Source organism: Hippichthys cyanospilos, chromosome 11 (genome assembly GCF_059441005.1).
Source record: "Hippichthys cyanospilos isolate Australia breed blue-spotted pipefish chromosome 11, RoL_Hcya_1.0, whole genome shotgun sequence".
In the NCBI taxonomy this organism is placed as follows: domain Eukaryota; kingdom Metazoa; phylum Chordata; class Actinopteri; order Syngnathiformes; family Syngnathidae; genus Hippichthys; species Hippichthys cyanospilos.
The window spans coordinates 10,202,308-10,218,319 of NC_142379.1; the positions used below are offsets into that span (position 1 = coordinate 10,202,308).

A 16,012-nucleotide genomic window follows, 5' to 3' on the forward strand; every position below is an offset into this window, starting at 1 on the left:
CTTAGGTCTGATCAAATGTGATCAAATTTAATAGTCTTTCATTACATAGAAGGTAAAATAAAACTGTGTACAGTGTACACCTGTTGTCCTTCATACAACAGAATAAGCCGTGACTAAAGTCAACTCACCCACAACTCGAGAAAGGTTGTGGGCCGAATGGTGCCTATCCCAGCTGACGATAGGCAGTAAGCGGATAGGTAGTAAGTGGGGGATCACCCTGAGCTGTTTGCCAGCCAATTGTTTGACCTGGCACACAGAGACGAACAACCATTCACACACCCAATAACACCTAAGGACAATTTAGTAAATCCAATACACATGCTTTGCATGTTCTTGGAGCGTGGGAGGAAACCGGAGTGCCCTGAGAGAACCGACGCTGGCTCGGGGAGAACATGCATACTCCACACTGGAAGGCCAGAGCGAGGTGGATTTGAACTCGAGCCCCTGAACTTTGAGGCATACGTGCTAACCACTGGTTCACCGAGCTGCCAATTTGTATTGCAGGTATATGTAGACCAAAAAGTCCAGGGTAGTTCCAATTTTTGAGTGGTTAGCTGCCATGTATCCCACTACAGTCCATGTTCTTCATTTAAATGCAACTGCATAATTAAAAAAAAATATTATCACATTTAAAATACTCTATTCTAAATATGCAAAGCAAAAGACATACATTTTTGGATATCTTGATGAATGATCCCAAGCTTACTTAGTTTAAAATTATTAGCGATTCACTGTTGACCTGCCCACATATAGTATTTCGGGCCACTTGGAAACAATTAATCCTCACACCATGAAGAATTGTAACAATTTCATTATAAATATCACACCTTATTTAAGCTGCTGTTAATTAATCATTGAATTGAGGACTGTTTTTGCTACAATCACATTTTCTTGCAGGAGGCTCGCCACTAGAGCTGAGCCCCTTCATCAAACCTCCATCCATCCATAGCTACCACTGTCTGTGTTTGGACTGCCCAGACAAGGCCGGTTGATGGTAATTATTTATGAGGCCTGGTCAAGGTCCATTACTGCTGATGGGAAGTCATTGCCTGTCTGAGCAGGGTGGAGCGGTAAAACCCTGGGAGCACTCGTCATCTGCTCACCAATACAGTCTGATCAATTAACATGCATATGCGGCAGCATGCCTATTAAAAAGCCCCCGGAATACAACAAGCGTTTGACTCATGAACAGGTGATATAATTAAACAATACTGTGGAACATCTAAAGTTGAATCAATCCCAAATGGACAATTTGGATCACCTCTTGCAACAATGCTGCTATAGTCCTAACCAAGCCAGAGATGAAATGTCATTTAAGACCAGAGAAGTCCAGTGATTGATTTGATACCTTGAGAATGAATTGACACAGATGAATATTCAACATGTTTTCCCTTTGTTGTTCATGTTGACTTATTCTCGCTTCTGCATGCACTCATACTGTACTTACAGTATTTAGAAATAGATACTGTGTTTCTGTAAAGCAAAGTAGTGCCAACTCAATCACTGCCTTTAACAGCAAAAGGCATTAAACAATTTTTTTTAGCCTGGCTCACAGTGAATGAGTTGGTAAAAGGTAAAATAATGTGGATAAATTCACAAGAAGTACACATTCTTGACAAAACTATTTAAGTACGTTATGCTTTTTTTGTAAGTTGAAATAGAGGCAGAGAGCAGGAAAAAAATGTGCGAGTGAACAAGAAAAAGTTGAGTTTGTGTGAAAGGTGTATCTGTACATCTGCTTGTTTTGTTTTTTTGGATGAGCTGACACCATCTCCTGATAAAGTGTGGAGGCTTGTGAGTTGGTTCACAAGTTCTCACTCACGGGATCCAACCTTTTGGAATACTGTACTAAATCATCCTTTCTGCACCTTTTGTAATACTACTACTTGCTAGTTGTACTGCTTTCATTTTTACTTTTCGCTCATCCATCTTGTAGAACATCTCGTAGAGTGCATTCGTATGTTTTGCTTGAACTGAACCTCTCATAGAGTGCATTAGTATGTTTTGCTTGAACTGAAACGGGTTATTTTTGGGCTTTGATAAAACAAAAGAAGAGATTTAAAAAAAAGTGTGTTCCTCAAACTGTTAGCACTGTTCATCCAACTCAAAAGTGAAGATAAAAGGTAAATGATATCAATAGGAGTGCTGTGTTAATTGTGTTGGCAAAATGGCTGCAACTGACGCTTGCTTTTAAAGCGAGGCGTCGCACCAAAAGGCCCCTGTGGAGGAACCATAGGGCACACTCAATGGCTGTGCTGCCCTGTGGCAGCTGTTAGAACATCTGATTGAGAATTTTTACATCAGAAGACTTTCAGGTGGCTTACGTGAGCTATAACAACAATTTGTGAAATGAATGTACAAGATATTAAAGGACTCTTGTTTTTATATATATATATATATATATATATATATATATATATATATATATATATATATATATATATATATATATATATATATATATATACACACACACACACACAACACACTCAGTAGAACAGATATATACACACACACTCAGTAGAACAGATTGACAAGTCACACTTTAATTTGTGGTGATTTGTTTGGATTGTAACTACTGAGTTGGGCACTGTTTATTCGTCTTAAGGGTCTTTTTGTTTTTGTTTTTAGACGAAAGAAACATTCGAGCAGCAGCTCTTCCCGAAGTTCATCTCGCAAAAGAAGCCACCGCTCGCACAGGTCCCGCAGCCGAGATAGAAGGTATAAGCAAGAGACACAGTGGACACAGTGACCAAGGCAACCTGCCACTTGTTTTACAATCACGTTATGCTGTTTTTTGTTGAGAAAGAAAATGTTATGAGGCAATACGTGGCACCTCCAAACGCTTCAGAGTCTGTACGTGTCAATTGCCAAGTGTGAATTGCCAACTTTTAATTTGGTCGTGATTGTTGAGATCTGCAGTGTTGCGGCGGGTCTGTGAATAAGTTGCCTCACAGCACCTCACGGTTCTTTCAGTTAGGGCCCGACCTATATGAATATTTTTAGGCCAATGTCTATTTTTGACAAAATACAGATTAAATTAAAAATAATTTTAATGAATAAAATAAAATTTGTTTCCTCTCAATGCATTTTAATAGGCATCATTTATATATGGAGTTTCCCTATTCACAGGACTGCCTGCTATCTATTCCCTGCAACCAGGTCACTTCTTTGCACAGCTTTTTTCCAAATGTAAAAACAATGAGCACGTAGCCACACAGCCATTCTACTACGTACTTAAACCTTATGAAATGTGTTCAACAAAACCTTTCCTACCTACCATCCTAATGCCCAGTGATCTCCTTACCGGAGTACAGAGGCAGAACAAGAATTTGTCTCTTTGTGGGCAAAAACAAACATTCAGTGTGTGAAATCATGGCGCGAGTGAGCCTAACGCTCCTAGTGTCATTGCGAGCCCCAGTCTTCGCCATCATCATGAAAAATGCTCATTTGCCACACTGTAGTTGGGGAAACACTGGGTGATTCCCCCTCTAGAGCTGAAGATGCTCCTGAATAGCGTCTGCCGCACATAGACCAAACCGGAGCCCATAACGGCGGGGAGGCAGAGTTCACGTTCCAGCAGTAATTTTTTATTTTGATTAATTTTATTTTACATGTGACTTCCACACGTGCGTACCACTTACTTCTCACTAAAATGCCCTTATATAAATAATGTCACGACTCCGTCGATGTAGAATGAAAAGCAGTGGTTAAGTGTAACGTGAAACTGATTTTATTTGCAGCTGAACAAGACCGGATATTAACACTGGTTGAGACTCCACTAGACTGAGCGAGGGTGTGTTATTGCAGTACTGTACATTGGTTAGGTGCTGCTGTAAAGCATTGATGTAAAGTGTCATAAAAACAGCACCTACCATATTATCCTACACGACAGTCGATATATTTTTGAAAGAAAAAGCAAGCGCAAAGAACTGAAGCCGCAAAAAGTGAAGGACAAAGTGGCGAGGGAAAACTGTAATGGATTTATCCCACTGTGGTGACCCCAACTTACTAGGGATGGGCCACTATCAGTTTCTAACTGTGTGTGTGTGTGTGACTGACATTGATTATCAGACACATTTTCAACTCATTTTTGTCTAGCTCTGCATTTTGGTAGGGCATGTTCATCTCTTTTGGTTTCACTTAATTTTGACATCAATCTTTTGTGATGGCTCTTTTCTATTCTCTAATTAATGTGATCATCATCCATACGTTGATTTGTTGAATGATGATTATGTCATTATTACAGTGCTGTCCATTTGTGCTTCTTTTCTTTTGTGTTTCAATGGACCGACTTAGTCATTCCTCATGTGTACATATTTGCACCCCACACACATCTATACTCACAGTCACACTTATGGAGCAGCTTACGTATCCTTTTCAGCAATATGAAGGATACGTCTCCATGTGTGGTGCTCCATGTCATTAGCATAGCTAATCTGCTACTAATGAACCAGTAAACTGTGTTTTTTTTTTCCCATTTAAATCCCTCACACATACACACACACAGACATGCACAGATGCTGCCACAAAAAAAGATTGTTCTAATGTATGCAGCAAGTGGGCCCTTTTGTTTATTTGTGTATGGCTGCAAGGGGAGCAGAGATCATTTTAATCACAAATAGGGAAAAAGTGTTTTAATATTCTCATTACAGAGGTGTTTCCATTAACAGTGAGACCTTTAACAGTCTGGGTGATTCTGCACCATTTTACAACTTTTTTGTGGGGGAGGAGCCACACTTTTCAGGATGGCTTTGACCTTGGTATGCAGTCAATCACCGGCGCTGGCAATGAGAACATCTGTCAGAAAACGGCGTTGTCGGAGTGGCGTGAGATGAAAGGTGAAGGGGATTTGGGAGATTTAGAACTATGGCACATGACATCAGCGCATACAAACGCGGCTATGATTAGCAGAGTTGTGTAATCTGCTTAGCGAGGAGCAGGTGGGATGTGTTGCCAGGGGTGCTGGAGGGATTGAACGCAATGGCAAATTTGTCAGAATTGCACAGTGGCATTTTCATGCGACAAATATTGGAGGGGCAGCAACGACTTACCAAATGGAATAGAATTAGCTGTTACTAGTTAAGCAATGGAAAAATTGCTGTATAAAGGGGACGTGAACTCCCTTTTACCTTACAATAATCTGTTCTATGTAGCCCCACGAGTCCAAACATGGTATTCTAGTTATTATTGCATGTATGAAATATGAATTAAGCAACAAAATTCACCTGTTTTTATCCACTGCAAGTGGCGGCCATTTTGCCACTTACTGACAAGTAAAAATAAACTCATAGTTGCTTAGGTAACAACCCATTATGGGTTAGTTTGTGAATGTCACATGACCTAACTCAGAAACCATGTGAGGCGTGATTGGTTGTTTCCTGAGCAACTGTGATGTCATTCATTGGTAAATGCCAAAGACAAAACCCTGAGACGAATAGCAACAAGCGAGTTTTGCTCTATAATTTGTATTTCACATATACAATATTAATCATCGTGCCGCATTTATTGTGGCCAAATATAACATATTGTAAAAAAAAAAAAAAAATGGATTGACGATATATTGGCACACAAGATAAACATGAAAAATCCAAGCATAATAGGGGCTAGTGGATGACAAATGTCATTGACCGCTATTTGAAACTTTTCTAAAGCTGACACTCAAACATTCAGTTTTATTTGACATTCGAACAAAAGTGTGTAGATTTTTTTTTTTCTTTTTTTTTCATAATCCACTCTATATAGTATACGAAGTGTTATGTCGCCAGAATGGACTGACAGCAAAGCTGACTTGGACTGTACAGGTGCTTCCAGTGCCATTAGTCAGTCTTATGGCATGTGTATTTGAGGATGCCGGCTGATGGATCAGTGCAGGATTGAGTGGACAGGACCTCATGATGGATACGCAGATAGGATTTAAGCCTCAGAGCGTAACCCGCCCCAACCTGGCCACGCCACTCTGACACCCTCAGCGGAATACCAACGAGAGATGGCAGTGCAGCGACCCGAGAGAAGCAGGAGACGGAGAGGACAGGAAGTTTGAAGGGAACGGAAAAAGTTGAGGATGAGTTGAAATTAGGAGAGTGGGCGGGAAAATGAAGAGCAAAGACAAAATAGAGAACAGATAGAGTGGTGAGTGGAAAAATGGGAATAACAATGTGTGCAAGATTAGGACTAGGGTGAGCCCATTTAAAGTGGAGAACATGATTACCTTCTTTCCAATGGCTCCCGTGTGAATAAGAATAAAAAGATACCTGAAATAAGAATAATAATCTATCATGTGGTTACCATCAATCGTGGTTCCCTCCCTTCTCTCTTCCCTCCTTTTTTTTACCGCTCACCGTGCCCTCAATCAGGAGGGCTTGGTCCCCCAGAGGCAGTCAATCTTGCCCTGAAATGTAAAACAGACAAGAGGAGCAGATTACCTATTTGCCATTAATGTTTATTCTCTTTGATCTGAACAGGCATACTGGGCCTCTCTCTGCGCGCGTGTGTGTGCGCACTACGTGCGCATGGGGCCTGCCAGCAAACGCGCTAGCAGCCGATAAAGCATGCATGTGCAGATATGTGCACCGCACGGCGTTGTGATGTGCGCGTGCAGCCCGATTCCTGCGACACAATCTCTCATCACAGCCAGATCACAGGCCCGTCTTGTGCGGCACTTGGGCTACAGGCGTGGCTCCATGCTGTCACAAGCGCCCGCCACCGTGGTTAAACGTGTGTGGCTTAGTCATTCTGTCAGGTTGCCATTAGAACTACTGGAGGAAAACCAGGACTTGGTATTATGTAATCTTATGCAAAAAGTCTGTCTTTCCAAGAGTAACAATATTTTGTTGGGAAGAGAAATGCACCTCAGAAAAGGAGGACCAGCTGACTGCGGAGCTGTGGAAAGCCCAAAAGTGCTTATCAAATTCACTGCTGACCCAGTTAAAAAGGATTTTTGACGTCTGTAGTCATCAGTGGCAGTGAATGAGATATTTATTTACAGTATGTCCCAAGAGCACGCTCTTGAGTCTGCCAGGTGTTTATTCCAATTAAAGTGTCATAAAAATGGCAAAAATGCTGATGATCATCCATCCATTCATTTTCTAGAGCTGCTTCTCACTAGGTCACGGGCCTGCTGGTGCCTATCCCAGCTGACCATGGGAAGTAGGCGGGGGACACCCAGAACTGGTTGCCAGCCAACTGCAGGGCAAACTGAGATCAAGAACCATTCAGGCATCCAATCACACCTAAAGACAATTTAGTATGTCCAATACACCTGCCATGCACATTTCTTGGGAGTGTGGGAGGAAGTCAGAGTTCACCGAGAGAACCCACACAGGCTCGGGGAGAACATTTAAACTCCACATAGGAAGCCCAGCGCAAAGTGAATTTGAACTTGGGATTTGAACTGTGAGGCCGAATGCTGCTGATTATTTTTCTAAATAAAAGTAATTTTTTTCAGATGTTTTATTTTCAGTCATCATGGACATTATAATTCTGAAGACTACAGAAATCCAATACAGTACTTCCAGTTGAGAGGCTGAAATTCTTCGAAAATCTAGGTTCAATAACAATTGATTATCAAAAATGAATAACAACTAATTTGTCAATTGATCCATTGACGATTAATCGCTGTAGCGCAAATCTGTTTTCTGTTGTGCTTCATTAATTAGGATTGTAGCTAATCACAGGGCACATATATGTAGAAGCATTCAGATATACAAAACGCATATAGACAGTTCAGTCTTCAATGTACTGAACATGTATGTTTTTGGAACGTGGAAGAGAGCCGCAATGCAAAAAGAAACCCCACAGAAAGACACGGTTAGAATTCAAACTTTAACCCTTAGAACTGTGAGATCACCTAGCTGTCACTGATATTTTTATAATGTTGAAACTTTTGTGTGTTTCCTTCATTAAGCACTCTTAAATAAAAGGCTGTATTAAATGAGGTACGTACAAAAATGTAAGGTGATGTAAAGGAGTTGCTCACGGATCACTAATAAATAAATACAAGAAATGGACAAACCCAATCAAAGTACCTAAATTATAAAAACTAAATTAGATTCTTTATTTGTAAAGGTAGAATTTTGTTGTTTAGATTGTGCAGCCACACCTTAGGAAGCGAAGCAACGCCATTCACCGTGTCTTTAGTCACCTCGGCACTGACTTAATAAGAGTTACTTGTGATTCGTTTGTGAGCAGGTGTAAGGATGCTACAAATAAATGTTATTTTCCATTTTCAATTTAATCCCAATCCATCATCACAAACAAGCGAAGAAGAGCTCTTTAATGGCTAGAGAATCAAACATAAAACATGACCACTGTTTTCCACCGGCCAAAGACAGAACCACTTCACTTTTGTATGTGTATGTCTGTGTGTGTGTGAGCAATGGCCTGGTATGTATTTCGCGCAGCAATTTCCCTCGCCGGTATGAGATGAGGTGTCGTACATCTGCTAGATAGCTTTTCTCGTCTTGCTCCGACACCAAGTGTGCAAGGTCACACCAAGGGAGGGATGAAGACAAGAGGTGGACTGGGCAAAATCTTGAACCAGACCACCAGGATCAGTAATTCCCCAAGTGTCTTATATTAATGCACACTCTACTGTGTGTGCATGATGTAGCAGGTGGTTTTGGCTGTCACATTCTTTTTTTATATGGAAAACTGGAGTAAGTATGTTTTAGGACATGACAAGTGATATTTGATTCAGTTGGTGTAAAGATAGGACTTTTGTCAAAGAACCATTTCACTTCATTGGCTTTTATTGGTGGATTTATTTCTTTGGTATAATTTAGAATTAGGGCTGCATCTATAGCATATTTTTGGTATCCCGATATCCTACAGAAAATCTGAATATCAAATATTCTGGAAACATTAAAAAAATATATCTTTTTTGCTGGGTGAAAACCAGTTATGAACAAATGACCAAATAGCATTTCCATTGAATTTTGAATGACCAATTTATATACAGTGGTACCTCGAAATATGAAATTAATTAATGCTGGCGTTTTTCTATAGTGATTTTTTTTAACATATATATATATATATATATATATATATATATATATATATATATATATATATATATATACTGTATATATATATATATATATATATATATATATATATATATATATATATATATATATATATATATATATATTTAGAGAGATGGAGAGAAAGTCCATTTTCTAATGTAAATCAACCAATTTGTGGCAAGCAAAAACAAAAAGTACAAAAATATGGAACCTTACATTTCGTGTGAGTCACCATCCGAAGGCATTAACAGAAGAGGAAGAAATCAAATGGCAGAAAACAATACAAAATAAATGACAGAAAATGTTTCTATATTAAAGGTTGGGCGGGAGGAAGGGGTTGTGTTCGGTGGAAGTAAAAGAATTATGATGACTGAGAATTCATTGAGGATATCATTGTCCAGGCCATGAGGAAGCTGGGGCATTATCCAGCACCAGCATACATTTCAGAAGGAATCTGTTCTCTAGCAGATAATATTTCTTCACAGACGAGCCGAAATTCAGGTTGATCCACTCAACACAAAACTGCCTCTTCATCCAAGTGTCCGTGTTAGCTTTCCACATCACTGGAAGCTAAATGACTAGCATTAGGGCAGGGGCTAACCAACCGGAGAGCAGGATGACAGAAATGACTCTACTGTCGCACATTTTTCAAAATATTGTATGTCAAATTTTTTTGTTTATTATTGGTCCGAAATTATTTTTGATGTCGTTTCGTATATTGAGTTTTTCATAAACTGCGGCTTTCATATCCCAAGGTACCACTGTAAAGTTTTGATGATCATCATTTTTTAAAAATATACATCAATTTCAGTACACAGTTGAGTGCTGCTAATTCCGCTAGCTGCTGATGCATCCAGCATGGAGTGCTGCTAGCCACCAAATTGCAGCTTTTGCAATATGAAAATGACACTCTTCTACATTGCTGTGCCGATTGGAATCTGATGAATTGTTCATCCGCGTCTATTTTTGGTGTGCCGTTTTCATGGTCTTCCCTTATGAGGGTGACGCGTTGACCTCTTCCTCCTCCTCCTCCTATTAGTAGACATGCTAGGTGTTGATTTAAGCTGAAAGATGACCTGGTTTGCTGCACTAACCTCAACATGCTCCCTGTTGTGAAAGCTCACCATGATTTTTGATGTGGCGCCGTTACTCTCCCTTTTTCATTCTTCACTCTTTCTCTGTCTTGTCTTTTTTATTTATCCACTGTAAAGGCCAGTCAAGCCCCGCTCGCCTTTGTTGTCAGAAACCTTTATTTACCAAAGGGGGGAATAAGTGACTGACATAGACAGCCGCTTTCATCCTCGCCTTGCCGCGAGCACCGTTCCCCCTCCCCACCTTTTACACCAGCGATCCTCCAATACCTGACTCCACCGCTCTAGTACAACTCTTCATCCCACAGCCTCAAAAAACACATCAGCCTAATCCCAGGGGTGGCAGCACTGCATTCTGCAATGCGTTAACACATACACAACAAAAACAAAATCACATGTTTACGATGTTGAGATTTGTCTACGTTGGGGTCACTAGTTTAGTTAGCGTTATAAGATATATTAGCAAATTCTTAGTGGATTTTCAATAACTGTAGAGAATCATTGTGTGATTGGCAGTAGAGGGAAGTAATGAAATGTAAATACTAGGGCTGTCACAATTGATTTAAAAAATTATTATGCCATCGATTATTTCATTGAATATGACCCAATTATGGGTTACATTACATAAAAGTTGAGCAACTGTTAAAAAGCATAAACCATACACAGTATTTTTTTCTCATTCTCAACATTGCAATTAAATAAGAGCTAGGCAAAGTTATGAAAAGGCTTTTTGTACTGGGTATACTGTATTTCTCTAACCTTGATTATAAGTCGACGTCGACCCCCCCCATTTTTTTTTTTTTTTTAATTCCAATTTGGATGAATTTTACAAAAACCCAAATGTAACTCTACCCCTTTAGTGGTAACATAGATCATGGTTCTTGTCCAATTAGAGCACATGGTGTGGTGTTATTAAAATGATGACATTCCGGTACTTTTAGAGGCATTTCTACATAGCATTTCGAGTAACATACAGTTGTGGTCATGGGGGGGAGAGGGCGAGAAAATGTTGAATGCTGAAACTAATGTTGCAATAAGAAAACGTTCTGAATTTTCAATGACTTGTTTTCTTGACATAACTGAATATGAATTTGTCTAATAGCCTTAAAAGTCATCATGACTATCTAACACGCTAAAATAGCAGCTCCCATTTAACCCCCGGACGTCCTCTTCTTTCTTCTCCTCATTTCTTCGAACATTCTGTTACTTTAAAGTACATGATTAAATTGGAGTACAAGATTAGAATCCCGAATTCTATGTGGCGGTGATAGCGTTTCGCTAGCTGTGGCACATACGATTTTGGACATTAAAGTTCTATCAACTATGAATTTCTTTAGCAGTCTTTTTTTTATTTTTATTTTTATTTTTTTAATATAGTATCTGTACTGCTCACTTAATTACAGAGCAAGAGTGCTTTTACCACCTCTGGTGACTTTTCCTTTTTAGTAGCAAGGTGACCGGATAATGTACAGTATTAATTATCTTTAAACCATAATAAGACCTTTGCAATGTCAACTAAAATGTTAGTTCATTGTATGGATTTGATGACACTAAAAAAGCTTGTCCTTCTGGCCACACTGACAGAAAGAAAGAGTCAGACATGCTTTTAGCTCTCTGGCATTAGGAAATGAGCACCAACTGTATCTCTGTCTCTCCCTCTCCCTTGCTCCTCTCAGTCTCATTCTCTCTCCCTCATTTAAGCTTCTTGAAGTTCTTCCAAATTGGGTTTTAAATGCCAATTAGGAGGTTGAATGTAGTAAAATAAAAGCAACTGCAGGCAGGATGGCCTCACCTTCTGGCTGCTTAGGCTTCAGAGAGAGCCAAGCCGGACCTTTGGCTCCCAGCGAGGCTTTGAGAGAAATATCCTGCCTAATGAACACATTAATTAGAACCATAACTATTTATAAGATGATAATTAGAAACGAAGGGAGGTAAACTGGGCTTTTCCTGCAATTATTGGAGGATTAATTACGGGAGCTAATGAAGTGGATTTTTGAAAAGCGTGGAGGTGAAGTACAGAGATGTGCAGCTCGCTTTGTGATCACTGGCATAATTATTTTCTGCAGCACCAAAGCGTTTGAGGCCGCGCTCCTCGCTGGCTCCGGCCGCCTAATAAGCATCATTGCATCATTTTATATATAAATATATCGGTACTTAAAAAGACTTGCCACCAAAATGGCTGTCTAATTATTTCTAATTGGCTGGACCCGTGTGTTGTCATTGAGCCGTTTGGAAATGCTTGGCGGCCTGCGGTCTAATAACATCTTGGGCAAAGAGCGACAGCAAGACAGGCATCAAGAGAGCAAAGGAGGCTCTACCAGTTGCTCACAACCGGAAATATATTAAAGAAAGCTCAGTTTGCAGGGCTGTGGAAATGTGAATGGTGGCTGGTGCATGATGGTCAGGTTACCTTCCTATAAAGCAGTCCTTCTCAAATAGTGGGGCAGGCCCGCTTGCCATGATAAGTGGGGTCATGGATGACTTCAAGGAACAGGCTTAAACAAGTTTATATCTATTGCTTTTTTTCTTTTGTTAATGCTAAGGTATAGTTATAATATACAGAGATAATGATCTTATTTACAGTCACTGCAGCAAGTGGAGTTGTAAAATGTTTTCTCTTTCTTAGGGGGCTTTACAAACAATTATTGAGAAGCATTACTACAGAGGCCTTTCCATGAAGTTTGCTTTCGACAATCTGGAAGGACTTTTATTGGAAGCAGTCATTGCTGAGTTGGCTAATAAAGAGGCCTTTAACTTAAATGTTCTGAAGTTTGATCCCCTCAGTCACCCAAAGCAATTATTTCTCTTATTGGATTATGCACTTTTTCAGACTGCAAGTAATAACTATTTCAGGCATGGATTAATCTATGCATTTTTTATTCAATAAATGGATGAATCCAAATTTTTTTAAAACCATGTTTTAATGTCATTCCTTTTTTCAAGGCATGAAAAATTGATGGTGCAGGGAAATGTCCAAACATTTAATTATGATTCAGTTAATGAATAGGAAAGAAAATATTTTATTTTGATTTAAGACAAAAATCCGCTAATTACTTAAAACATGTAAAAATAGCATTGTGTCCTCCCAATGCATTGTTGCACACTCAACTGTTTTTCTACTTATTGTTTATTTTTTTTGCAATAGCCTCAGACCATGGATGGTCAAAATCTTGCTTCCTTCTTGATTAGTTGTCCCCGTCCGTCGACCTCATTCGCTAGCTTTGACCTTTAGTCAGAGGCGTCTTAAAAACAGCACTCAAAATTGTGGTCTCTGTCTTAACTTCATATCATGACAACGAATAGGGCCTTAATTAATAATCTCCTAGCCAAGCGACACACATTCAAAGGAACGTGTGTGTATGCGTGTGCGGTAGCCAGGTTTTGAGCGGGCCCTTGGAGACGTGAGCTGAGAGAGCATGCATGGACAAACCTCAGTCAGGCGTGTTTACCTTGAACTCCGGTTATGATCTGGCTCAAACCAGATGGACATTTTTCCGTAAGTGTGCCTTTATATTGTGGGGGCACACTCCAAATTAGAACGCTGACTTTTAGCTGACATTCAACAACGCAGGCTGAAATTAAGTGTGAGCACATTTATGACTGTACGTATGTAATAGCATTTGAATTTGTTATGTTTTTATCTTTTGATTTGCCTTTGTAATTTTTATTAAGAGAGCATTTGAAGTACAGCCCTGGATTATTATTGTGTCTGCATGCGCGTTAACTCCTAAAGTGGAGCCACGTGCGTTGTCTTGCCAAAAAAGGGGTAGGGGTGTGTGTGCTTCCATCATCGCTCATCTCCTCCCCATGTGGACAACTTAAGAGCAATTTACAGCTAATGGACGAGCACACTAAAACACACACGTGGTTTTACTCATACGTCCGCGCACTTAGTTGTGGCACGAAAATGAAACAAGGATCATGTGCGGCCTGACTGAAACCTTGACAATCTTTTTGAACGTAATGAAACACTTTCTCAACATTTTCTTTGCGCTATCCCCACCGTCTGCTTGGGCTGTGGACGCGAGCGGAAAGTGGAAATAGACGGGTTGGCCAAAGGATACACGGCTAACTGTGGTGTGATTAAGCGCAACAAAGAGCAGATCACTTGAGTAACTTGATTTTGGCTTCAAACCAAAATCGGGGGAACATTCAATTACTTGAAATGCAGTCAAACAACTGAAGCAGACATTTGCCAGATACCTGCTTAAAACTCACAGAATGTGATATTAAAATAACAGAGTGACTGTAATTTGTGGCATTCATTTAAATATGCTTTGACATGCCAATAAAGAATATGAAGGAATATTAGGAGTACGCTGAAAAGAAATAACATTCAGACAATTTAGACAATCTTGAAGAATGTCAAAAAAGATTTATCAATAATCAAAAATAAATATCCATGAATTTCATATGTAATTTGTCAACTAATGTATCAAGTAATGTATCGAAAGTAAAGCTATGCAAAAGACCAGCTGTAGTATGTCATATGGGTTTGAAAACATTATCTGTTTATTTTATTTGACCAATTTTGCGAAAATCTCATGTTGTCTTGTTCTCAGGGACTCAACCTCAATAGATATCTTGTCTCGTGGGATTTGTGTTTTGTCCCATCCCTAACATTTGCTTTATATCATACTGAGATATGGTTTATCATTTGTTCCTGGTAACCAATATAGAGGAATAGTCTCTGTAAGATACAATGCGAAATGATGTATGTACATTTCTTAAATTAATAGTATGTGTATATGAATTAGTTATAACATCTCCAAATTCTGCAGTAGTTCATCCAAATGTATCAACTTAAAGTTCTATCGATCGTGAATTTCTTTTGCTGGATTTAGCAAGTTGAGGTCTCCTTTAATACTACACAAATTTCAGTAACACAATATTAAAACAACAGAATCGTTCTTTTTGGTTGTCTTCCAGTGAGGACTAATACTAGGAATGAAATGTGTTTTATGGGAAGTGTGGTCACAAGTATCAAAGTATTTTCATTTTCTATTAATTTCCTGATGGGCTGATTGCCTTTGGCTTTTGTTCGCTGTGACATGAGTTTACGGGGAAAAAAAATACGAGACAAGCTTTGACAAGCCAAGTTATGTCAAAAGAAAACTTTGTTGGAAACCTATAGTGCTGCTTTTTATTTTTTTGTTTTTTTTTTGAAAAGGTCATTTCCCAAGTTGTTTCTTGGGTGTTTAATTAAGTGTAGTTTCCCTTTAGTAGTGGAATGCGTGTCTGCTTTTTGTCGGCCCCTTCCTTGGTGCCTGTTACAGTCCGCCCACATGGCTTGTCTCAGCGTTTATGATTTTTCTTATACTGCACTTGTGACTGTGTTCCTAAATCACTTAAGCACACAGGGCCCAACAGTCCACATTTAAACAATAAAACACTGTTATGCTGAGGGCCCTCAGATCTTGCGCCACTTCATAAATACGTGATGCGTATAAAAGGCGGAAAAATACATCTTCGAGCGAAGAAGGAGCACACCTGCTAATTGGAGCCAGCTTTCTCTATAAGTACCAATGTTTCAGTCATCATGTAATTTAATGCGCTAGTGCCTCAGTACTGATATTAAAACAATATTATGCTACATATCTAAAACTCAGATTCTGATATTTAAAACTAGGGTGTTAAAAAAATATATTTTTAAGCAACCTGTTAATTTCCTTTATAATAAATACCTACTATTTGCAGGATTTGAGGCCTGGCCAGGCTGACAAAAAGCCAGCATTTGCATATAATTGATGCCCATTGCAAAACATTGGGAATAAGTAATAGTAATTAAATCCAAAAAAATCTCCCACAATGGTTGTGAAACATGGAATACATGGAAAATAGGACAATATCGTCCAATCAACCCCCCCACCAAAAAAAAAAAAAAAAACAGACGAG

General features: G+C 39.3%; 1 protein-coding gene across 2 annotated transcripts in view; it reads left to right on the forward strand.

The window, feature by feature from the left end:
- The window catches only part of rsrc1 (arginine/serine-rich coiled-coil 1), a 124,382-nt gene that overhangs the window by 965 nt on the left and 107,405 nt on the right, over nucleotides 1-16,012 (forward strand). For both annotated transcript variants that reach the window (XM_088427778.1, XM_088427779.1), the window contains exon 3: nucleotides 2,632-2,721. In XM_088427778.1, the coding sequence (XP_088283904.1) occupies nucleotides 2,632-2,721 (90 nt within the window). The remainder of the gene's footprint in view (nucleotides 1-2,631; nucleotides 2,722-16,012) is intronic.